This window comes from Suillus discolor (assembly GCF_016758755.1).
Source record: "Suillus discolor strain FC423 chromosome Unknown F5147scaffold_68, whole genome shotgun sequence".
Taxonomy (NCBI): Eukaryota; Fungi; Basidiomycota; class Agaricomycetes; order Boletales; family Suillaceae; genus Suillus; species Suillus discolor.
In genome coordinates, this window is record NW_024541315.1 from 146,220 (window position 1) to 167,561 (window position 21,342).

Genomic DNA, 21,342 nt, shown 5'->3' on the forward strand with positions numbered 1-21,342 from the left:
ATGACATGTTTCCGCGATTGTCATCAAGCCGTCACTGCTTTCGCACACACACGTTGGTCGAAATCAAATACTTGTCTTCCAAGTAGCAGGTTCTCACCATCATTGAATGAGTGGAGCTTCTGCCAGTGCTTGCGTGGACATTAAGTAACTAGCCGAGGTGATTAAAACCAGCTGAGTAGTGCGATCAAGCACTCTAACACCAACCATGTCCACACCTCTCTACACCATCATCGGGACGCCATTCAGCACCTTCACCCGATCTATCACTCTCGCATTAGTTCATAAGGGGATACCCTTCACCCAAGTTAGATGCGTCCCACACTCGGACACAGCATATGATAACCATTTATTCGGGTTTCTGCCCACCCTGGTCATCCACAAAATTGATGGCAAGACAGTCAACCTGAAATTGCGCGAGACCGCTGCCATCGCGCGCTACATTGACAGGATTGCACCACAACCCAGCTTGCTTATCTCACCGGGCCACGGGAAAGCAATCATCGAGGAACAGTTGTGGGAGTTTGTGAGTCTTGTTGGAGCACATGGTCAGCTTGAAATTTCCGTCAGATACATTCCTACGATACTGATCTCATGCTTTAGGTTTCCCTGCTGTTGAGAAAGGGGTCGTGAAACCCCGTGTAGCTGCGATCGACGGAGGCAAACTTACAGATTCTGCCGTTCGCGAACAAATCAAACCAGCTGTAGAGCATCTTACCAGATTGCTTAGTAAAGTGGAAGAACTGATGGCCGATGAGGGCTACGTGTTCGGGAGCCAGCTGAGCTGGGCGGACTTCTTTTTGTTCCCGCTGCTTGCAGATCTCAAAGCAGTCCCGGAGGGCGAATTGCTTTCTCCAAGATTGGTGAACTGGATGGCGGAAATGAATAAGTTGGAGGCAGTCAAGGCCACCACTCCAGGTACTTTGAGTGTTGGTGCAAGACCCCCCTAATCGCCCAACTCGAACAGGTATGGTTTAACTTTTGTTTGTAATTTTTCGTCCTGCTGACTCGGAGACAGTGTACAGGAATTTATTGTGAATGGTGCACGAGTCTGTATTAAATAGAGAAGTTAGCTTTCAATCTAGACATGATTTGTAGAACTAGTATCCAAGGAATCTTCAGTCGACATGTTGTAAGCCTTGAGAATGTTGCCGCTCCCTTCCCACTACTGCTTCGCGTATGAGGAATAATTTCACTATCGACTGCTAAAAGCGCTTCTGCATCGCAACGCTGCGCTGTAGCCATATTATTTGTCCCGTGATAGACAGCTGGGAGTAGTAATTCCCTATATTCGAAACTTTGCAATTGCATTCGCCATCAATTGTGTTTTTACCGTCATTTGCGTTTGCCTTGCATCACACTCGAATCTGGTACTATCTCGTGTAACTTTTTGCTCTATCACATGGGTTACATGCACATGACTATATATTGTATATTGGTAGCAATGATTTGCATAAAAGACCTTGGATACTTGTGGAATGTACACGCACATAGTACACAATCATACAGTGACTGCATGCGCGTGTAGGAATCAGCTCGTCTAGTGCATGTGTATGTACAATGATCTAAAGTCGTGTACTATATTGAGAACACCGTGTCGTCCAGGCGTGTCACGGTAAGACCGTGGATATCGAAAACGGCGTATTCTCGACTATGAACATTATGAAGCGAATATGACAACAACAGACAAACCTTCTAGTATGCCTCAAACCGAGATGTGGCACCTTCGTGCCGTTTTCGATGCAGTAAAATCCTCTAGATATCGAGTGGGTTGTAAATGGACCACGACACTTACGGTACAGATGATCATTCACTTGGCCACTTTTCCGGTAGCAGGATTATTGATAGTCATTGACTTGGCAAAGGGGTAGACGCCGCATCGGGTGTTTCATGCAGCAAGTGGGAGAAATATGGCCTCGATCCTTGGGTGCTACAGTCTAGGAAGCGGAACGTGCGTCGCTAGAAGTGATCAACGTTGATCATTGGCCGATGCATTGGCAGCAGTGACTGCAGCCGAACTGAGCCGTGAGATGTCCTGGTGAACTGGGGGTGGTACTCCGAGGCTGGAGCCTGGTAGTGATATGCTCAGGGTAATGATGGCATCATCTGGACAGTTAGATCTCGACTCGGAGGCTGTACATCTCGACTGAACTTTGTTTGAAAGAAGCCGCAGTCATGATCTTGTAAGCAACTATTTCTGCGCGTCTCGGGCCGTCGCCGAAGTCCCGGCCCGTTGAGTTGGTTCTAGTGCACCGTGACCTTGAAGCTCCTAGTTTTCAAGTCCAATCCTCATAACGGAAAACAGTCTTTTCTTCGAGTTTATTCACGCGGCCATTATCATCGCGAGGTAACATATATATGGGGATGAGAGACCGTCTCGAACCGATCCCTACTGTAGACAAAACGACCCCGGAGCACTTGTATTGATGTGCCTCCACATTTCCTGTAGGACGAGCAAAAGGATGAACGATCTGCTGGCATGTCACGTATACCAATACACTCTGTATATCAGTGGCTGGGTCGCCTTGCCAGGTGGGTCATGATAAACACGACACGGATCATTGTGAAACGGTGCGATAGTGGATGGGTGTGCTACATGTTATCTCTCTGTATGAACGTGTATGAAGCTCTACACCGTGAGTCACAAGCCTCAAGTAATCTAGCTATGGATCATCGGTACCCAGTACTAGTATCACAAATCTCCCATCACCCGTAGAATCCTGGCCGCATTCCGCCATTGCCTTCGTGGCGTTCCGCATATTCGACCGATTGTCACATCTGGACATTTAACTAAGTTGCCGACCGACTGCTGTATACTATATCTAGAGCCATGGTGGCGCCAACAAAGTGCGATAACTGCTATTACTTAGAACACCGATATCAGGCAACCGTGATACTCTAGGCTCCGAAATTGCGAATTCATAAGAAGATCCCCTAGATCTCTTGGACTATGAAGTAACTACCATCCCAGTACATGTCTTCCTCTTTCTCAATATGTGAATCTCTCTCGCTTTACGCGCTCTAGATCTACTCCAGCAGCTCGGAGCGACTTCATAGCATTGAGAACGAAAGGCAACGGGCCGCATATATGCGACTCCCGACCCTTTGCGTCTACACTGCCAAAAAGAGCTCCACTGTCGTCAAGGCGTCCTTCGTGTGGGATCAGGGAGACGAATGGCGGAAAAGGCTCAAGCAGCTGGAATTGCCTTGGGGAGTAGATATGAATGGAAAATGTAAGGCTGGGGGCCGACTGGCAGCCGTCGATTTTGCAGGATGGTCTGTTCACGAACGCTTCCTGAATTAACCCGAGCATAACCTCCGGCTCCCGCGTTGCAAGGACGAGCGTCACATCCCACATGCCGAATCCCCGAGCAGCGAGGTTTGTGACATGACGAGTCAAGCTTAGGAAAGGCGTGATGCCAATTCCACCAGCCATCCACAGCAGCCGTCGCCCACCGTCGCATGCTGCTAGAGGTTCTGGGACAGGAAGATCGCCCCCGACACCTCGTAGTCGAGCGCAGACTTTCAAGCCTGTGACGTCAATTTCTTCTCCAGTCAGCTGCGGATCAACACTCCGAGCAAGCTGATATAAAATTGGAGTAATAAGGCCGCCTTTGATCGCTCTCATTGTGAGAGAAAGAGTGCATGGTGTATCTGGCGCTGGAGGCGTGGATACCGTCCAGGTACGTACACAGTCATCGTTCACTGTGCTCTCATCCTCCTCCCAGTCCAACAACGCGTGTGAGCGTTTGCGTAGGAACTCCGACAACTCCAGCACGCAGTTTTGGCTTGGGTTGATCTCCACAGGTCGTGAGGACTCAAAAGTGAGGGTCATGAGAGTGTCATCTAGCACTCGCGTCTTTATCATGTTAAGGGTGATGTCTGCAAATGATACAGATGGCGGCTTTTCTTCTGCTAAGTAGCAGACGGGTGGGCTGTAGGGGCTACGTTCCGATGACCCTGTCTCCCTCAACGGGATGGCGTTTTCGACAAAGGAGAATCCAGTGACGCAGATGGTGGAGACGATATTCATATTTGGCATTATTGCTCGCGCAGAGGCGCCATACAGGTTTTCAGCTTTCCCGGTAAGATACAGGATGGATCCGGTGGAAAATGAAGGGAAAACGAGTCCGGCAACTGGCGTGATGTGTATATCACCAAGCGAGTTCATCACGCGATTCCCTGTGTATTATATATAAATATTAAAGACTCGCTCTGCGATTTATCGTTCTTCTCACCAGCATAATTGGGAAGCACGAGAGTCTTCCCATCGGAAGGTCTGACTCGAACGAATCCGGGGCGACCCCCTCTATGATTGACACCAACTCGAGAGGGATAAGTGTTTTCATCCTCCTGGGTGGCTACGTAGGATGTGGACAAGAAAGCGGTATCAGCTGCATGGATGTATGCAATGACATCATCAGGCAGGCGTTCCCCGTCCCTTAGGCTAAACCGCTCATAGATGAGGCGTGGCGATGTCCGGTGAAATGGCATGATCGACCTGATATTGATGTATTTCGGACACAACCTACAGTTTTTGAGACAGAGCTGCAACACAAAGAAGCCGCGGCAGCTCACCCCAGGGCTTGAGTGACTACGGAAGTAAGATCCACATCCAGACCTCTCAATGAAACATTGGATATATGGCCAGAGAACTTGTTCCTCCTCCTAGTCGAAACCTCAAGCCCGATCCCGGAAAAAAGTCGTTTTCCATCATGAATCTGGGAGAGGTTCTGAATGATTGGATCTCCAGGCCATAGGTGTGCCTTGATCGTGAGCAAAGCGTTGGTAGGAGATGAGATAAAGCTTGGCATCCCATCATGTGAGCAGAGAATAGATGCCCACGGTCTCCCTTGCTGGTCTAGAGTAGTGACGGGTAAGAAATGTAGTCGGCTTGTGTGGAAGAGGCGATGCTGCTCGGGCAACCTATCCACGACCGCAGTGATTGCAACGCGCTCGGGGAGGTGGATGATTGCCTGAACGGCTTGTTCTCCTGGATGCCAGCCCCGTAAAGCAGGTAACGGATCCGATGGTGGTTGTAGTGACTGCAACATCAGGGGATAGGAATGGTGTGATGAACAATTCAATCTAAGTCGCGGGAGAGTACGCGCGAATCAGTGATTGCACTATGTACTTGTCTGCATTCTGTTGGCACGTGTTGTCGCATTTCTTTCATCGCCTTGATTCTGCCGAGGGGGTTCTTGATGAATAACAGTCTTGCTCTAAGCATCAGTCACTTTCGGGGGCAATGAGGAGCGTACTTACCAATCTCACCGGGTTCGACTTAGAAAGCCAACACGGGGCCCTCGTCCATGTGACTGCAAGACAGAAATAACTTCAGATCCTTCGTGGCGTAATAACGTATCTGTATGACCCTCCAAATGCCACTTTGATGAATGGCGTAGTATCCAGTGCACAATACACAACATCGAGCGCACGATACACTTTGTCGAAGGCATGAACACCACCCCAAAGTTCTTCCACGATACATCCAAACTTCAGGATTCGCAATTGTTCCGACTAAAAAAAGCAGTAGAGATCACATCACATTCGAAGGAAATGATTCATTCCTGCTGCCTGCAAGATGCATAACTCTAGAGCTCGCCAGTTGATGACAATTGCCAACAATAAGGATACTGGTCAAGAATAGATTAAAATGTGAGCAGAACTTCAAGCCGAAAGGAATATATGATACCGTCCGCGTAACAGATGCCAAATGCGTTATGTCGTGTATTCAAGGATTCTGTATCCTCTACGCGGGCTTCAGATGGTTAGCACGACCGTCGACCACGTGATTCAGCCGACGCTATTCGCATCCGAGTTACGTGGATACGTACTTCATTCTTTTATCTTACCTTGTGCTCCGTCTTCACGATCCCCTTGTCTTCACCGGAATGTTTCACATGCTACCACACGACAAAAAAAAAGCCTCGCAGAAAATTTCCGTCTCAAACGTTTTCCTACTCGTCTCGATCACCTTTGCACTCGTCTCGTATCTCGTTCACTTCCCCCTTCGAACTCATATCCCGCCTTGCATGTATCGCGTACTTGATGCTGTATTGCACAGTTTATTATGTAAAGTGGCATTTGAAAGCGTCATATATATATCTACAGCATCTTCATAATTAATCATGTAGCTAAGTCGGCGTGGACCTCAGCAAAGGAGAAAAGTCAAAAGCAGCTGGAGATCTTCATGTCCCACCGTAGCTGACAGTGATCATTCGAGCTGCCATACCGCCCGTTAGCAACGTCGCACCTGAGTAATACTATGCTCACTCGATGTCTGCAACGGAAGCACTTAGAACATTCAATAACATAAACGAGACGGAAAAAGAAAGGGTCTCAATCAATTTCGATCACGTCGTCCTCTATTTTGTCATCCTTGCTGCTCAACATCAGTAGCCCGTCCTCCTCTAACCTCCTCCTCTTGTTGGGACTCGCAATATTCGGTATTGATGCTGTGCCATTTGTATCTGTCTTCGCGCGTTTGGCAATTGGCCCGACTTCCACAATTTCGTCATCAGGGGCGGACCGTTTGCGAGATGGCGCGGGAGGGGGTGTTGACTGCTGCCTCTCTAGACGAGGAGGCGATGGTAGTGGTGATGGAAGTATGAACGCTGGGCCATCAGAAGGATGATTAGGTCTGTGGTGCACATTAACCAAGGACTCAACAGAAAATCTATGTCACTTACGGTAGTATGCTCAACGCAACTACAATCGTGCCCCACTCCTCATCCTCATCCACGATTGTCAAGAACTTGCCTCTTCCAACATTCAAACTCTCCAGGGTTCGTTCAAGATTATCATCCCAGTCGGGGTCACTGAGGATACGCTTGTCTTCGTAGACACTAACCTCCCTTTCATTATCGCCGAGTACGCCATGTACAAGTTCACTTAATGTTACCCGAGCAGGGTCGCACAAAACTGTGGTGTAGGTGTCTCGGCAGACGCCGCATTTAGGATTTGGCGGGCACATAGTACTTGTGCTAAGAGGATTGGTTGGCTTGAATTGCACGTGGACATTGCGCAGTTGCGCGTATGATTTGCGAAGGAGATGGATTGCTTGTAAAACTATGAGGCCGGAAATGATGGCATTGGTGGTCGCAATTGCGGGAATGATATTTCCTGCCATTTCTAGGGAGAGATGAGTGGTAAGAGAGTATTAGCGATATGGAAACAGACAGACCTTTGATTTCCCAACGTGTCTTGCGATCGATGTAATATGCCGCAGAACGAAGATTTGCAGCAGCGGTAACGAAATCGAGTGTGTCGTCGTCATCTTTGTCGAAGGAAATTGTATCTTCACCTTTGCGAAGTCGCTCGGCAAGTCGATTTGTACTGCAATTCTCATTGAGAAATCTAATTGGTTGCATGACACCTATACCTACCTTGACATGAAAAGCTCCAAGGTGTCGTGTAAACTGAGTGCCCGTTGATCCCTTAGTCCCGAAACTCCGTTCGACGAACTAGACGTCGAAGGGGTCTTTCCGTTCACGTGACCGTTCGCTGGCTGGAAGTGGGTGGTCTGTGCACTCCCGCTAGTAGTACTCGGATTCGAAGGTCGTTGTATGGAAAATGTCCCTTCCTGGATAGCGTTGAAATCAAGAGGCGTTGGTGCTGCACGTGCGCGCCACATGTCAGACATTGATAACAGATTGAGGATATCTGAGTGGAAAACCTGCAGAGAATCAATACCTCAAAGTAGAATTTGGATATGGTGTAAAATAAGACCTTCTTGAAGACACGTTGAGCCACATCCTCCGTCGTCTGTGCGGAGCGGAGCGCACTTCGAACTGCTTTATACGCGAGCGCCTCTCTGCGCAGAGCGGCAATTTCTTCGGCTGTGTGAAACACTCCCTTAGTAATACATACAGACCTTCAGGATAATCAAATCTACCGTTTTCTCCTTGTTTCTCCGCTTCATCGAGTTCGTCTGTCCCATCTTCATCCTCGCCAAATAGTTGCCTGATATCACAGTACAGTATCTTCTCATAAAACGCATTAACAAACTCACGGTAGTAGGTAGCTCTTCGCCCAGACAATACAGTGAATAGGTTGAGACGGTGTAGACCGGATCGTGCACACCGGGAAAGTCGTCGGTGTAGGCTTCGGCACACAGTCAAAACATTCTGTGCGATCCTAAACAAGAAATCCTTCAATAACACAGCTGTATCAACCAAGATAACCAATACCTTGAGTAAAGGCTGTACTTGGCCAAGGTATCCGGCAGTGCCGGATTCAACTAGAGGAACACCAGCAGCCATGCACATCTTATTAACATGTCTTCGTGCATCTGGAAAATGGATTCCGTCAAACTATGTTGAATTTGAATCGTCGGTTATCATTACCGAGATTGTCTAGTGCGTTCAGAACGATGTCGAAACGTTTGAACCATTCAATGTCAAACTGTGCTTCTTTTATGTTTGCATGAATGGGCTGAATGTTGACGTTGGGGTTGAAAGCGCCAGCAGTTTGGGCTGCTACCTTGCGGGACGATGCTATGATGTTACCCCGGAACGAGATCTGTCAACTGAGTGGCTTACCATGGCTTTGCTATGTTTGATATCTTTCTTTTTGAAAAGAAATTGCCTATTCAGGTTCGAAAGGTCTATAGTGTCTAGGTCAAGGAGGGTTATGTGGCCGAAGCCAGTCAAGACGATATTCTTCACTGTCACATATTATATCATAATCACGGAATGCAATATAAAAATATATCCTTCAAAGACTTACAAAGTTCGCATCCTATTCCTCCTGCTCCAACCAGTAGAACTTTCGTCTCAGACAACCTCTCACAAAACTCGGGACCCAAGATGGCTTGTGCATGAGTAGATCGAGATGACGTCTTGCAAGCGCCGTTTATAGAAGAGCTTGACATTCTACGGGAGGCAGCAAAGTAAGGTTTCCTCGCGAATGGCTCCGAAAAAGTTGACCCGTGCTCTGCTGACGACTGCAAGAAATCAAAGGCAAGGCAGCGCCGAAAAGGCGGCCCTCGTGCGTGACAACGATATTTATTGGTCACGCGTCGGTGGTCACGCGTTCAAGAGTGTCACGCCACTTGTCCTGTCCTTTAAGTTAACGTTTTAACCCCTCAACTTACAAAAGTTTTTTTAGGCTTTCAGGGCCAGCTATCGTGTATTAAGCAATTATTCAAGTGCACAAGCTCAAGTAGTGGAAAAATTACTGTCGGGTATCTAAAATCTGGTGTTTCCATCCTACTTCGTGACCATTTTCAATCATTGGCTCCACAAATCCTCGGAATGTCCATGAAGGGAGTTCAGCAACAACTTCTCCGCCACTCTCTAAGACACTACGATCCTGGGACCAGCGCATTCCATATCCTTCTGCTACTCGTGCTTCATATACTAGGACCTGATGCGGTAGCCAATGGAGATTCCTCCAAGTCGAATTGTCCACCACTCGTTCAAATAACATCAGCGCACGTTCATTGATGGAGGAAACTGAGCCGGAAGGGGTACCCCACCACCCCGTGTCTGTTTTTATCTGCCCTTTGTTGTTTCTCTTGACTGGTGAATCCTCTACTCCTGATGTCTTCCCTTGCGAGCGGTGCGAATGCTTTGACCATGCACGAGCACCAGCTGTAAGACCCACTTTGTTGGGTATGCTGAATGCTGTAAGGCATTCCTCTCGTGTTGGCGGTTCGGACCCTAGTGCAGAACCAACCGTATACGCAAGGCCATTCAATAGGTGTCTCGATAGCGGGTCAAGTGTTTGTTTGAGTTCAGCTAGCGGCTGATTGCTACATCGAATCAACTCCTGGATTCGAGAGCGCTGAGACTCTGCAGATGGTAGCTCTTCGATGTTGAAACAGTGAGGAATGGGAATCAAGAAGCTTGACCGCATATCAACATCTGGCTTGAGCAATCGCAAAAGTTCCGAAGTATGAGTACTACTACTAGGGAACAGAGTCGCGACTCGCTATCAAACAAACCCGGATGTAACCGGAAGCATGTGATTGGTTAGAACTTAGCGGCTTTATTCCAACGCTCATCCGCGCCCCGCATTACGCACGGTGTACACGACTTTTCTCGCACTACTCTCTTCAGCGACGATGGCTTCGTCCGTGATCCTTCGTTCAACGTTGCCCAGAACCTTTACTTCTGCCACTGGACGCAATTCCCTGCGATTAGCATTGCAAGGTAGAACCTTCTCATTCATCATGCGTGGATCAAGCTTACCTGGGTTTGAAAGTGAGAGCGGCAAGCTCGACTACGCAGTATGTACCAGGCGGACGTACGTTTTGGAAATTCTATGTGACAAAACTCACTCATATGCTTCACAGCTATCTTGAAGGGCACGGTCAACGACCCTACGGAGTTCCCCCCTCCATCAAGAACGCATGGCTCGTATCACTGGGCATTCGAGCGCCTTCTTGCTGCCTCCCTTGTTCCCATGACCGCAGCCGCCTTTGTGACCTCTGGGTCATCCTACCCCGTCTTCGACGGATTGCTCGGTCTTAGCTTGGTGATGCACTCTCATATTGGGGTACGTGACCGCTAGAGGTGGTATGCCTGAGAATATAAACGTCAATTTTTCATGCTAGTTTGACTCGATGGTTGTGGACTATGTGCACAAACGCAAATTCCCTGTCCTTGGCCCTATCCTGACCTGGACACTGAGATCGGCCACGGTCGGTGTGCTCGTTGGCGTCTATCAGTTCAACACGAATGACATTGGTGCGATTCATACTCCTTGTCATATTTCCTTACCTAACTTATTTCCTAAAGGCTTGACGGAGTTGATTGCGAAGGTTTGGACAGCATAAGATCATGTGGACTTCGCGCTACGACATACTACCAGAGTGTTTGGAAGACGATAAAGAACACAAAAAGACTGATAATAGTAAATACTGCCAATATTTAACTGGTGACCAGTCTACGCCGTTAAAGCTACGCAGATGACACAAATTCAAATCGTCAAGCTCGTCGCGGTTGAATCATAACCAAAAGTGATTATCAGAAGTTCCATGAAACAAGAGAGAGATGCCCAGCATTAATCCTCCTCCGCAATGCCCATCCCCGCAGCGTCCCCATAATTACCATTAACGCTCGGTCGTGTCTAGAAGCTCTCCTTGCGAATTCAACCTGGCACCTTTTTGTTGCCCACTTCCTGGAATAGCTGGACGCCATTGAGCAAGAATTTTATGAACTCGACCTCAAAAGATGCTCGCTCATGCGTTCAGGAATCCCGGTTGGCTCGAATTGCAAGGCAGTTGAATTTCTGCAATCCACCGGCACGCGAGCCAATGTCGCAGATTCCAAGCTATATGCAACTTGACTCAACAGTGATCCACCATACGCTGCCAAATTTTGCACAGCCAATTTTGGTGTCGATGGTGTATGATTTGCTCTTATCATCAGCTTTTTCGATGATGCGGTCTGAATGTTGAGTTCATTTTCGAGAATTGACGCGCGGTATACTCGAGGAAGTGGCATCATTTATGGTTCATTGGCGTTCTATGAAGGTACGTAGTGTTCAATGAGTTTTCTCAGTGATTTAATTTCGATGTCCCTTACGCTATACAAGCGCTCCGAATTTTATCGATTGGAAAGGTGAGCAGCGAGCTTCTAATCGGGTTTCTTGGACTTCTTATCGGGTAAAGCCTGTTATCTAACTTTGATACAACTCCATAATACAAGCTGAGTCAAAGAAGCGCTCGGTTGGCTGTGCAGTGTCCTTGCCTCGCGCATTTTGTTCAACCTATGAGCATTGCAAGAACTGCAGGATGGCATTATAAACGGGCTGTCATTACCTTGGGTGTGGTTTCTGTACTAAACCAACAACATTGTGGGTTTTTTAGAGCTTCCAAAGACGTGGTACTGTTTTTAGTTTTCCTTTCACATAGAACTTTAAGAGCTAATAATTCAACAAAGCCAGTGCGCATTCAGTACGAAGCGACAAACTTCGGGGCGATCGACAAATCTGTAATGCTTTAACTCCATATATATAAGTTACAAAGAACATCTACATAGGTCTAAGTGATACCTTACTAATAACGAACTCTATACCAAAATAATCTACGACCCATTCTATACAGGCACCACTGACAGTCGGTCATAGTAGGCCTTGACTTCCATCCATTTATCCCTCAGTTCTGGGTGTGCTTCAACATACAGAGTCCTCATATTCGGTATGATCGCCCGCAAAAATTGCGCGACAGATTCGGTGTGGCCAATAGCTGAATCCCGGACATTGAGCACCCCCAGGGACTGAGCATCAGCCGTACTGAGACCGTCGACGGGTAGCTCAGGTATTTCTCTTGCATCCAAGGATAGGTGCACACGGGTGAGCTTTGGACAGTATTGAGTCAACGCTGTCAAGGCGTTCAAACTGATGTTGGGGACTATGGAGGACCAAGGTAAGCTGCAGAGTCGGATGTCCTCGAGTTTGCTCCAGGCTTTAGCTCCCAAAATGATGAATTCATCATCTAAATTAAGCGTGCCAAGATTGTATACTTGGATGGTGCGGAGATTGCGGCAAGCGAACAGCGGAGTAAATGTGGACGGATAGAAAACAAAAGGAGGGTCGGCAATTGTGTGAGTTTGCATATTATGTCGAAGAGAAATTGATCGAACGGACGTGCCGATGGCACTCAAGAATGAAGTGATGACGGAAGATCGTGCTTGGACGTCGTAGGTGACGGAAACGTCTTCTAGTTGTGGTGAGGATATAAGCGAAACGATAGATGTACACTGGGGAAGGTCATATGCCACAAGGTTGACACGCCGGAGAGCGGGGAAGGTACTATGATTTGCGCTATCGCGTAGCACGTTGGCGTCGAAATCAGGGTGGAGATTCAAGGCAAGCTCTTGAACATAACGAAGTGATGCAATATTCAACACGCTCTGTGCAGATATACGAATAGAGTTGGAGACGACCAACCGACGTAAGTCTGGTAGTCCATGGGTCGGAATGTTCAATTCAAATGACGCCACTGGAAAGAACGAAGAAATTGCGAGGTTTTCGAGTCTGGTAGCCTTCCGAGGAAGGTCTTCTAATATCCTGCAAATGTCCTGAGGGCATATCTTTCGAGGGAGAACGAAGGCGAGGTTTGTCAGTTTCGGGGAAAGAAAGTCTCGGATTAAGGTGAAGCTGGAGGAATTGCACGACAGGATGGAGAAGTCGAGCGAGGAAAGTGACGGGAATAGAGACTGTGGAGAGCGTTCAGAAAAAAGAAGTGGAAGAGCGTCCTCGTGTAGTCTGATCATTTTCGTTTGCTTTGGGTATGAGAAACTCTTCACGCGGCGTGAATACACGTCGAATCGTGCCCACTCAGATTCAGTAGGTGGTCTTGTGAGATACTATAGGTACTGTAACTATGAAATTGTATACACGCAGTGATATGAGACTCACAAGTACATTGCTGGAGTGAATCTGCCAAATGCCTCTTGGCAAACACATGATGAGAGGACTTAGCGAATGTTGAGTTCGCCAGAGGGTGTCAAGAGCACATTCCATAAAACAGCGGCATGTACGAGCTAGCTTAGCAAGGCCGCTCGTATTTTCCAAGCGCCTCGGGTCCCCTTGACCGTCGGCAGCGACGAACCGAATGATGAGTGAAAGAATCTCGTCAATGAGCAGAGACTGATGCATGGTAAACCACAAAATTTGGAAAGTGCAAAATTCTGCAGAGCTTCAATAGAAGTGGAGCCTAGCTCCATCCAGGCTCCAGCTTGGATATTAAATAGGATGTTGAGAACGCCGTCGAGCCGAACGGAATGGAAATTTTCTCAAGCTCGGTTACCATGACTTACCTCATGATAAACCAGGGTCTGCCGCCGCTAGTATACGGGAGATTATGACTGACCGGGCGATAAGGAACTGCATCTTGATGTGATCCGCTGATTCCGGGTCTATATTGATACTAGTAAGGACGCTCTTGGGAGGCATTGCTACTGCATATCATCGCAGGCGGCAAAGAATAATTCCTGACTGGGGGCAGCTTGTCTCGAGGCATGATAATAAATAGCAGTAAGGGCTTCGAGTAAATTTTTTCTATAGGCCGCAACTTGCCGCGCGATACCACCGCGGAGTCACGAATAGAACTAAAGTTTATGAATACTAATATGTTCTCGTCATGATTGTTTTCTACCAGCCGGCAGCGATACCGTAACAGCGTCAATAACGCTGAAGCATGCCTGAGCTTCGTTGGCGTCTGCACAGCTAGCTATCTCGACAACTTCACCTCATGGCAGTCAGATAACGGGTCGCTTAACATGTGCGACTCTTCAAAGCATATCAGCTATCGCGTTTCGCATAATCATTATGGCGGCATCGTAACAGGCTAAATGTACGTCCCCTCGTGGTGTTCGAGCGTTCTCACCATTATAAACAGGCATGGCCAGACCGCACTCAGGCCGAAGTGTGCACACCTCCTGTGCCTCAACATGTTCAATACGTGAAGGATCGGTGGTTTAGCATCTATATCTGACTATCAAAGTACGCACCTTTCTACCTGATGACATTCCTGTGCTCATGAAATTCATCGACCTCAGCAAGCACTTCACTACTGACTGACCTTCAAGTACTGAGGGACCCGTATGTATATTCTTGATCTCCAACTCCGGCGCTCGTTGACATCCTATCATGTAAATCAGCTCAATCGGCGACGGACAGGATATTTTGGATGAAGGAGACATAGAAGTTGTCGCAGTCACCATATTCGAGGTGCAGCATGTCTGCAACGATTACTGTGAATGGACTGGTTCGTAGAAGTTCAGTCAGCTGACTTTAGTTGTCAGGATACTTTGCACTATGTGTACGCATCATCTGTTCTCGTCTCTTCTATTTCTCGCAGCCGAAACTTCTGCGCACGCGTTATGACTGAAGGTCAATCAAGGTTTCGAACAATCGCTACTCGCACAGAGTGTTCGGAGGCCAATGGAAGCACTTACCTTACTAGGGAGGTTCTAAGAAGTAGAAGCCTTGGAAGTGGTAGAGCATGGTGGTCTGACTTGCCATACACACGTGTATCGCCAAGCGACTCGCGAGAGAAACGCGTGTCGGACGTGGTATGTAAATCGTCTTTAATGGCCAACACGTTGAGTTCTGCATTACCTACGGTGTTGGAGGAAAATAGGTTCGTGACCAGGGGCGGCCAGCCTGGCGTATACTACGGTACCGACGAGATTAATATTGTAAGTTACCGCGTCGTTGCAATGTATGCGACTTGCCTCTTGGTGTGATTGATAGTCATGCTGGTAAATTTATTATCCATCACAGCTTCGAAAGAGATGAAGCGTGTGTGCTAGTACTTCAAGTTGCTGCTGTCGTCAAAATTTAAAACAATGGAAGCTCAGACCCATGATCGTCATCAGCTGGGTATGACACTTATAGACGACAAACAAAGCAAACAATTGAACCGGTTCTTCTGAAACCCTAACATTATGTATCATGCATGGACCATGATGCATGGGATCTGAGAGTTGCTACAAAGTAGCGGGACAGGATCCATCCACGAATCATTATGTACATGAAGAATCAATTAGGATTAGGTGTCGAAACTCGAAAGTGTACGTGCCAGCATGTACAGTAACATACTATTATACTATATTATTCTATGTGAATATCAGTCATAAGTTATAATACCTCTAGCCAGCTTCACAACATGCACGCCCAAACTTTTTCCCACCCATCACGAGTATACCAGCATATCCGAGAATCAGACACTTTTAAACGAACATCATCCGATTGAATACACTCCTCTCCAGGACCAATATCTGCAAACCCCTTGATTTCCTTTGGAATGCAGTCGCAGTGGTCCCTCAGCAGGGATGCAGACAACGTCAGCAGTTCCACGTACGAGTCGATTCCCGTGAAGATCAACGCAAATGGATCGACGGAGGATGCGATACGCGGATACGACAGGAAGACGGTTTGAAGGCTCTTGAAAAAAGCCCATGGAGTGATTTCCATCCATAGGGGCAGCTGGTAGTCCCGATATAAGTCTGTTGTGTGAGACTTGTAGTCGCATACGTGTGGGTTGGCCGAGAGATGAGAAATTGAACCAAGGAAAGCAGATCCCTGGGGAGTGTCTGTGAGACGCTCCCACTGTGGCCCAGTGATGGGGGGCGTACACGATAGCGTTAGAGTTTGTGTTTTCCAGGGAAGCGGGGGATGTTCGTCGTCGACATGTGTGGCTGCACGGAACTTCCATACATGTTCCAGGCATTCTACGAGAATGTCCAGACTTGTCCAGCCAAGGGCAAGGGACGGTACAGCAAGTAGTATCGGAGCTAGGAGGCTGATGTCAAGCGGCGATCTAGACGGTTTTGGTGTATGGGCCCGGGATGCATGGGGCAGGTGAGCTGGTGCGAGATTCCCACCATGAGATACAATCCACATTTTTTGTACACGAGGTGCGTACTCAAAATGGAGGTCGTTTCCTTTCTCCCCGTACACTTTCTGCATACGTAGAGCATGAACAAACTTTTCTACGTGCCGAAAGTCCGGCAGTAATATGGTGTGCAGGAGTTCGGGAAGTACGACGCGCCTGACAATTTTAGAGACACGACAGAGTGCAAGCGCAGATGAATATGGACTTCTAGCATCGTATAGGTCAGCCTGGTCAAAAGTCGGTCGTGCGGCATATTCGAGGAGCATGAAGGCCAGCTCAACTGGAAGGTCGGTAAATGGAAAACGGATAATAGGTTCCATGGCAGGCGAGTAGGATGCGAAGCTGGTTTGAAGGACCCCTGCTTTTAATGCTTGTATCATACATCATGTACAGCCTCTCCGGCAGCAGTGTACGGTAGACCCACCGTATGTGGAACCGAGCGCTGGGACCAGATGGTCTGACCTGTCCATGGCAGCGTTCATTGTTCCTTCTAGGTCGCCGGATGCTGGTCAGCAAGGCACGGGTTTAACGTTTAATACGTTTACTGTCTTGTATGGCTTACAAGGTCTGTTGTGCTCTGACCCTGTGAAAATTCTTAACCAGCCTGTAGGAATGAATGCATGCAAATGTAACACTGCCACGAACCATACAATGATTATCTTGATCAGACTCGATGGTACATACACGCCGCATCCTGTGGGCCCTAAAGCTTTAAAAATTTAGGTCTGACCAGAGAACTCTTGGTGGCCGATGATGTGATGCTAATCGGCAGAACTGAGAATCCAAGTAGACACACACACGGTTACGCCAACGACAGCACATTCTCTTAGCACAGTAGTGCCAACTGCAGTCATGCAAGGTGGAGCTTTCGTGGGCAACTTATCTTCGCATATGTTGAAATCAAAAAAAGTCTCCTCTTTTTTACTGACACAACTGACGAGCATCGTTGGCACGAGACTCTAAACAAAGTTCTCAGCTCAAGTCGGACGTAGCTTTCCCCTCGTCAATTGCGAAATCGCTCACATTGATAAAGCCTTCTGCATTGCGCGACCAATCGACATACGAAGAGAGGCTGAGAGGTATCACTTTTAATGCGAATCAGAGCAAGTCAACCTTGATAATATAAATGCATCCGTCAATCTGGCCCAAGGTTCACTGTGACTAGGTCTGTAGAATGAGCATTATAATAACAATGCATTGATCTTATCCAGTAGGACATTTCTCCCTTTGGTCTCGCTCTTTTTTAGTCTCTCGACAACATCCCCACCAAACCAGCCCTTGACGGTCTGTTTTTCATCAGCGTTTCCCTCTTCCTTTACCCGCTGCAAAAATTCTGCAATAATAAAGGCACCTTCTCCGCCAGCCATGCTTACTGTCAAATCCTTACCAACAATGGACATGAATGCAGACGTGAATGCAGACGGGGAGAACGACGATGACCGAACGACGGATTTGCTAGCATGCGAGAAGTGCCCGCCTTGGAAAAGGGATTTATACATTCGTGATGTGTGCGGGAGGTCAATTGGATGAGGCTTTGAGGCATCCTCTGAAGGGTATATCGATGCTAATGGTTGAAGGAGGGATTGCATAGCCGAAGATTTGTCTAAGAAAAAAACGTTAAAATTGATAAACATCAAGTGAAATGCACCCACCGCCGTCAGCGTAAAGCATAATTTCCAGTACCACCAAACTTCCACCGGTATCTCGCGCGGCTTCCGCGCCGTTGTCCTCGACAAACTTAAGCAATCCCTCACTTGCTGCTGCCCGTATTTCACCTTCGCGAACAACTGCACTTTTCTTGCTGGTTTTGCTGCGTACAAGGTCTGTATCAGCAATTATCGCTATTTGGGCAGGTGTGAAATGCCGCCGTGATCGAGGGACAAGCAAGTAGAAAAGAGCACGTCGACCTTGTGGGGTGTTGATGAGTGTGGGAGCGTGGGCGGTGATATCTAAAACAAGGGATTTGGCCGTCAACTTTGTATCACTGTAGGCAAGTGTGTCAGGATTCTTCAATACCGAGTCAATAAACTTAAAAAACAAACTCGATCACATCTAGGGCAGTGAAGAGGACGAGCTGAGCCTCGTCATCTGTACACATACGCTCAACATGAGGTTTAATGACTTTGATAATTTGTTTTCGGTCCTGTACGACAAACATCAATATTCGTCACTTGAGCAAACATGTGAATGTACCTTGGCTGTTCCATAGGCAATGAAGTCTCTCACGACCCTGCTGCCGTCTTTTGTGTGGACCATCTCGGCAAGGACATCCTGGCAACTGCAAATATAATATTAATGAATGATACATCATCGAGGGCTGTACTTACCTTTCGAATATCTCCTTGCGAAGTTTTTCTCGTTCTGACTCATCTTCGGTGTCGTTGACAGCAGCCAGGTATTCCAAAAGCGCCCTGTGAACGATTGCATGGGTTATGGCGCCTTTATCGGAATTGTTAAAACTGTCAATAGCATCATCGATTGGGGGATTACACAACGTTCAATTTCAGATGCTTACATCGTGGTTAGATTTTCTTTCAGTGCTGCCAGTACGCGTTTTCTTCGTTCGCCCTCAAGACCTTCAAGAACCCCAGGAAAGCCTTTTCTAGCGTTCGCTTTCTCGGGTTCAGAACCTTGTGTTTGCGAGAACAACGCGACTTCCTTGCCGTAGAAGTCGCGAAGAAGAATTGAACGCTCATATGCATTTGCATAAAGCTCGAAAGAATCGGCAAGGACCGCAGATGCCTCCCGGTGCAACAGTAGACGGAGTACGTTGGACTGGAATTCGAGCAAGATAGATGCACGATGTGCTGGACACAGTCTGATCAACTTGGTCACTAAAAACTACTACAGTCGTCAAAAAAAGGTTCAGTGGCAAAGATAGACCGGACAAACCTTCGAGTACTTGCTTTGAGCTAACGACTTGTAATGACCTTTAAGCTCCATCGCGACCTGGTCCCTCTCCTTTTGCCCACCATATTTCACAACAGTCTGGATAATCCTGCTTGCGTCGTGCTTCAGAACGATATCCTTGACTTTTCCTTGAGTAACTTTCATCAGTTCTTTCACATGCTTCTGTCGTTCCGCGGAGGGTATGCTTTTTTGCCGAGCTAATGACCAGACGCGCTTTGCATCCGCCAGTAACTGGGAATGTGGTTTAGCCGCTCGACGCTGTTCCTGTAGTACACGTTGGACTTTATGTGACTCTCTTGCAGCTATTCAGAACGTTATGAATCGTTTGCAGTTCAGTCCCTGTAACCCTCGACATACCGTTGGGGTCTTTGCTGGAAGCACCATCCACAATCATCTCATCTGGGACTATCGCCTGGTCTTCAGGTTCTTCTTCCTCAAAATTATCTTCGTCCTCATCTTCGTCCTCATCAGACAACCCACTTGCTGGTATGATTGGTTGTGTGACAGGTCTACTCCGTTTCTGAACTTTTCCTTCCTCGAATTTCGTCAAGGAAGGATTATCGGATTGGTGTTTCTTGGATCTGGGGCCACCCTGTGAGACCGCTGGTCTTTTCTTTGATGCACTTTGCAGGCCAGGCATTGGAGAGGTAGGGACTGTGCGCTGAGCAGTGAAGTTCTATCAACTTGTCTTAGACTTCAAAGTTTTTGCTGATCTTGCTCACGTGACTACTTATAGCGCCTAAATAATTGATTTGCGCGCTTGTCGCTAGTCACCCCTCAACTTGCCTGAAATTGAAACTACTGAAGCCCTGATGGCCCAATACCTGTTCATCACGATGATAAAGACCTACGTGTGTTTGTTTTGTATGCTGAGATGCCCTCGCTCATCGAGTACACGGTGACGACGATTGTCATGAATGCATGGATAGTGACATGGTAGTCATGATACGTCCACGAGGATCACACAAAATTTCCAACAGCAAAATCGGTGAAGTACAACTATACATATACATACAGCAACAAAATGCGGTACGATTTCCTTGGTAATTATTAACGCCACTCCAAAAAACGTGTTTTAATCATAGAATACCAGAGTTCTCACCTCGATGGATTCTCGAGGCGGCGCTCTCTCTGGAGTGTTTGGGTCTTGGAAGGCAGTATGAGGAGTTAGCTTCGCGACACTCCCATCTTGTATCGAGTTAGAGCTGAGACACTTTTAGCACGACAATAATCACCCCCGAGTGACTTCGCTCACCATTTGATAAGAACAAACTCTTCTGGGGTCATTGCCTTCAAGTATTTCCACTGGTGATTGGGGTTGTATCTGACTCCAAATGTCTCACCCTCGCGGTCAGGGTATATGAGAGCGACAGGCATCAAATCTTTCTCGAAATCGACACTCCGGAAGTCGCATAGCGCAAGTGGCCAATCTACAGCCGCATGTGATATAGGACGCCAAAGGTTTATGATTTGGAAGCGTCTGCGAAGGAGGGAAGGAGCTTCTGTTGGCGGGAGATGCCTGTGAACACGAGCAATGGACGCCGCAGGCGTTTGGTCCACATGAGCCCGGGGGACTGGCTGACGTTTCTGTGGGTTATCATCTGACTCGCCTGGGCGACGGCGACGAATAGCTGTGACATGAATTAGGAATCAAGACGTCGTTCCAAATTGGTGGTCAATGTACTGTGGTCGAAGATGACAACCTTGGTCGCTCCTGTTACCCTCTTGATGAGGTCGATGCTCTCAGGGTAGTATTCGCGCTCAATCTCATCATCATTCAAGAAGCTGGTATGCTTCGGCGCTTCTATCCCATACTGAAATCCGGCATTGTCAAGCTTGTAAAGTTCCTCCTTCCCGCGCACGTCCTCAACTTGCATATCATGCGATTCTTCGCCCCAGTTGTGGATCAGCTTTCCTGTAAGGTTATTTCCGCTGATATCAGTGTAAGGACGAGAACCGTCGGATGGAGCGACGAAATAGTTAAGGGTGGTGATGGCGTCAGAAGTCATGGTTAGTCCGTTAGTACTGAATGGAAGTGTCCTTGGTATCACCAGTAAGTTGTATCTTGTTCATGTACCCAA

The 21,342-nt window shown here is 47.7% G+C and overlaps 9 protein-coding genes across 9 annotated transcripts; 2 read left to right on the forward strand and 7 right to left on the reverse strand.

The window, feature by feature from the left end:
* The first annotated feature begins 115 nt into the window (after positions 1–115).
* F5147DRAFT_375894 (uncharacterized protein) lies at positions 116–1,026 on the forward strand. Its single transcript, XM_041429457.1, has 3 exons — positions 116–545; positions 601–964; positions 1,016–1,026. Exons 1-2 carry the CDS (start codon positions 206–208, stop codon positions 945–947), a joined length of 687 nt encoding a protein of 228 aa, XP_041288322.1. The 5' UTR covers positions 116–205; the 3' UTR covers positions 948–964; positions 1,016–1,026.
* Positions 1,027–2,926: 1,900 nt separating this feature from the next.
* On the reverse strand, positions 2,927–5,141 carry F5147DRAFT_375907 (uncharacterized protein). The gene is made up of 3 exons (XM_041429458.1): positions 4,576–5,141; positions 4,236–4,525; positions 2,927–4,179 (listed from the first exon to the last, which is right to left on the reverse strand). The coding sequence occupies exons 1-3, from the start codon at positions 5,049–5,051 to the stop codon at positions 2,987–2,989; spliced, it is 1,959 nt and encodes a 652-aa protein (XP_041288323.1). The 5' UTR covers positions 5,052–5,141; the 3' UTR covers positions 2,927–2,986.
* An 851-nt stretch (positions 5,142–5,992) lies between these two features.
* On the reverse strand, positions 5,993–8,961 carry F5147DRAFT_618292 (uncharacterized protein). The gene is made up of 11 exons (XM_041432572.1): positions 8,728–8,961; positions 8,541–8,665; positions 8,346–8,481; positions 8,190–8,290; positions 8,012–8,136; positions 7,895–7,962; positions 7,729–7,838; positions 7,386–7,675; positions 7,184–7,335; positions 6,690–7,131; positions 5,993–6,640 (listed from the first exon to the last, which is right to left on the reverse strand). The coding sequence occupies exons 1-11, from the start codon at positions 8,870–8,872 to the stop codon at positions 6,340–6,342; spliced, it is 1,995 nt and encodes a 664-aa protein (XP_041288324.1). The 5' UTR covers positions 8,873–8,961; the 3' UTR covers positions 5,993–6,339.
* A 138-nt stretch (positions 8,962–9,099) lies between these two features.
* F5147DRAFT_716124 (uncharacterized protein) lies at positions 9,100–9,890 on the reverse strand. The gene has a single exon (XM_041438581.1). It carries the CDS (start codon positions 9,856–9,858, stop codon positions 9,175–9,177), a length of 684 nt encoding a protein of 227 aa, XP_041288325.1. The 5' UTR covers positions 9,859–9,890; the 3' UTR covers positions 9,100–9,174.
* Positions 9,891–9,988: 98 nt separating this feature from the next.
* F5147DRAFT_754944 (SDHD, membrane anchor subunit of succinate dehydrogenase) lies at positions 9,989–11,267 on the forward strand. Its single transcript, XM_041440308.1, has 5 exons — positions 9,989–10,154; positions 10,207–10,248; positions 10,298–10,500; positions 10,559–10,691; positions 10,743–11,267. The coding sequence occupies exons 1-5, from the start codon at positions 10,067–10,069 to the stop codon at positions 10,778–10,780; spliced, it is 504 nt and encodes a 167-aa protein (XP_041288326.1). The 5' UTR covers positions 9,989–10,066; the 3' UTR covers positions 10,781–11,267.
* Positions 11,268–11,895: 628 nt separating this feature from the next.
* On the reverse strand, positions 11,896–13,964 carry F5147DRAFT_716129 (uncharacterized protein). The gene is made up of 2 exons (XM_041438582.1): positions 13,369–13,964; positions 11,896–13,316 (listed from the first exon to the last, which is right to left on the reverse strand). The coding sequence occupies exons 1-2, from the start codon at positions 13,606–13,608 to the stop codon at positions 12,045–12,047; spliced, it is 1,512 nt and encodes a 503-aa protein (XP_041288327.1). The 5' UTR covers positions 13,609–13,964; the 3' UTR covers positions 11,896–12,044.
* Positions 13,965–15,376: 1,412 nt separating this feature from the next.
* Positions 15,377–16,678, reverse strand: F5147DRAFT_716137 (uncharacterized protein). Its single transcript, XM_041438583.1, has one exon. The coding sequence runs from the start codon at positions 16,669–16,671 to the stop codon at positions 15,616–15,618; it is 1,056 nt and encodes a 351-aa protein (XP_041288328.1). The 5' UTR covers positions 16,672–16,678; the 3' UTR covers positions 15,377–15,615.
* Positions 16,679–17,418: 740 nt separating this feature from the next.
* Positions 17,419–19,962, reverse strand: F5147DRAFT_754945 (armadillo-type protein). Its single transcript, XM_041440309.1, has 8 exons — positions 19,619–19,962; positions 19,244–19,563; positions 18,867–19,192; positions 18,679–18,810; positions 18,545–18,629; positions 18,394–18,494; positions 18,004–18,335; positions 17,419–17,954 (listed from the first exon to the last, which is right to left on the reverse strand). Exons 1-8 carry the CDS (start codon positions 19,899–19,901, stop codon positions 17,533–17,535), a joined length of 2,001 nt encoding a protein of 666 aa, XP_041288329.1. The 5' UTR covers positions 19,902–19,962; the 3' UTR covers positions 17,419–17,532.
* A 90-nt stretch (positions 19,963–20,052) lies between these two features.
* On the reverse strand, positions 20,053–21,270 carry F5147DRAFT_641514 (uncharacterized protein; the record flags this gene model as incomplete). The annotated part of the gene is made up of 3 exons (XM_041433057.1): positions 20,053–20,466; positions 20,517–20,892; positions 20,946–21,270. The coding sequence occupies 3 exons, from the start codon at positions 21,268–21,270 to the stop codon at positions 20,337–20,339; spliced, it is 831 nt and encodes a 276-aa protein (XP_041288330.1). The 3' UTR covers positions 20,053–20,336.
* Between the last annotated feature and the right edge of the window lie 72 nt (positions 21,271–21,342).

Coding starts and splice junctions, on each gene's coding strand:
- F5147DRAFT_716124 (XM_041438581.1), bottom strand. CDS start 9,858: ATGCGGTCAAGCTTCTTGATTCCCATTCCTCACTGTTTCAACATCGAA.
- F5147DRAFT_716129 (XM_041438582.1), bottom strand. CDS start 13,608: ATGCATCAGTCTCTGCTCATTGACGAGATTCTTTCACTCATCATTCGG. Junction 13,317..13,368: donor TTCACTCCAGCAATGTACTT/GTGAGTCTCATA, acceptor CAGTACCTATAG/TATCTCACAAGACCACCTAC.
- F5147DRAFT_754945 (XM_041440309.1), bottom strand. CDS start 19,901: ATGCCTGGCCTGCAAAGTGCATCAAAGAAAAGACCAGCGGTCTCACAG. Junction 18,811..18,866: donor AAAGAAAATCTAACCACGAT/GTAAGCATCTGA, acceptor TGCTATTGACAG/TTTTAACAATTCCGATAAAG. Junction 18,495..18,544: donor TTGCCTATGGAACAGCCAAG/GTACATTCACAT, acceptor TTTGTCGTACAG/GACCGAAAACAAATTATCAA.
- F5147DRAFT_375894 (XM_041429457.1), top strand. CDS start 206: ATGTCCACACCTCTCTACACCATCATCGGGACGCCATTCAGCACCTTC. Junction 546..600: donor GAGTCTTGTTGGAGCACATG/GTCAGCTTGAAA, acceptor CTCATGCTTTAG/GTTTCCCTGCTGTTGAGAAA.
- F5147DRAFT_754944 (XM_041440308.1), top strand. CDS start 10,067: ATGGCTTCGTCCGTGATCCTTCGTTCAACGTTGCCCAGAACCTTTACT. Junction 10,155..10,206: donor CCTGCGATTAGCATTGCAAG/GTAGAACCTTCT, acceptor TGGGTTTGAAAG/TGAGAGCGGCAAGCTCGACT. Junction 10,249..10,297: donor GCAGTATGTACCAGGCGGAC/GTACGTTTTGGA, acceptor TATGCTTCACAG/CTATCTTGAAGGGCACGGTC.
- F5147DRAFT_618292 (XM_041432572.1), bottom strand. CDS start 8,872: ATGTCAAGCTCTTCTATAAACGGCGCTTGCAAGACGTCATCTCGATCT. Junction 7,336..7,385: donor TTGGAGCTTTTCATGTCAAG/GTAGGTATAGGT, acceptor TGAGAATTGCAG/TACAAATCGACTTGCCGAGC. Junction 6,641..6,689: donor GTTGCGTTGAGCATACTACC/GTAAGTGACATA, acceptor TGTGCACCACAG/ACCTAATCATCCTTCTGATG.
- F5147DRAFT_375907 (XM_041429458.1), bottom strand. CDS start 5,051: ATGTTGCAGTCACTACAACCACCATCGGATCCGTTACCTGCTTTACGG. Junction 4,526..4,575: donor GTAGTCACTCAAGCCCTGGG/GTGAGCTGCCGC, acceptor CAAAAACTGTAG/GTTGTGTCCGAAATACATCA. Junction 4,180..4,235: donor CGTGCTTCCCAATTATGCTG/GTGAGAAGAACG, acceptor TATAATACACAG/GGAATCGCGTGATGAACTCG.
- F5147DRAFT_716137 (XM_041438583.1), bottom strand. CDS start 16,671: ATGGAACCTATTATCCGTTTTCCATTTACCGACCTTCCAGTTGAGCTG.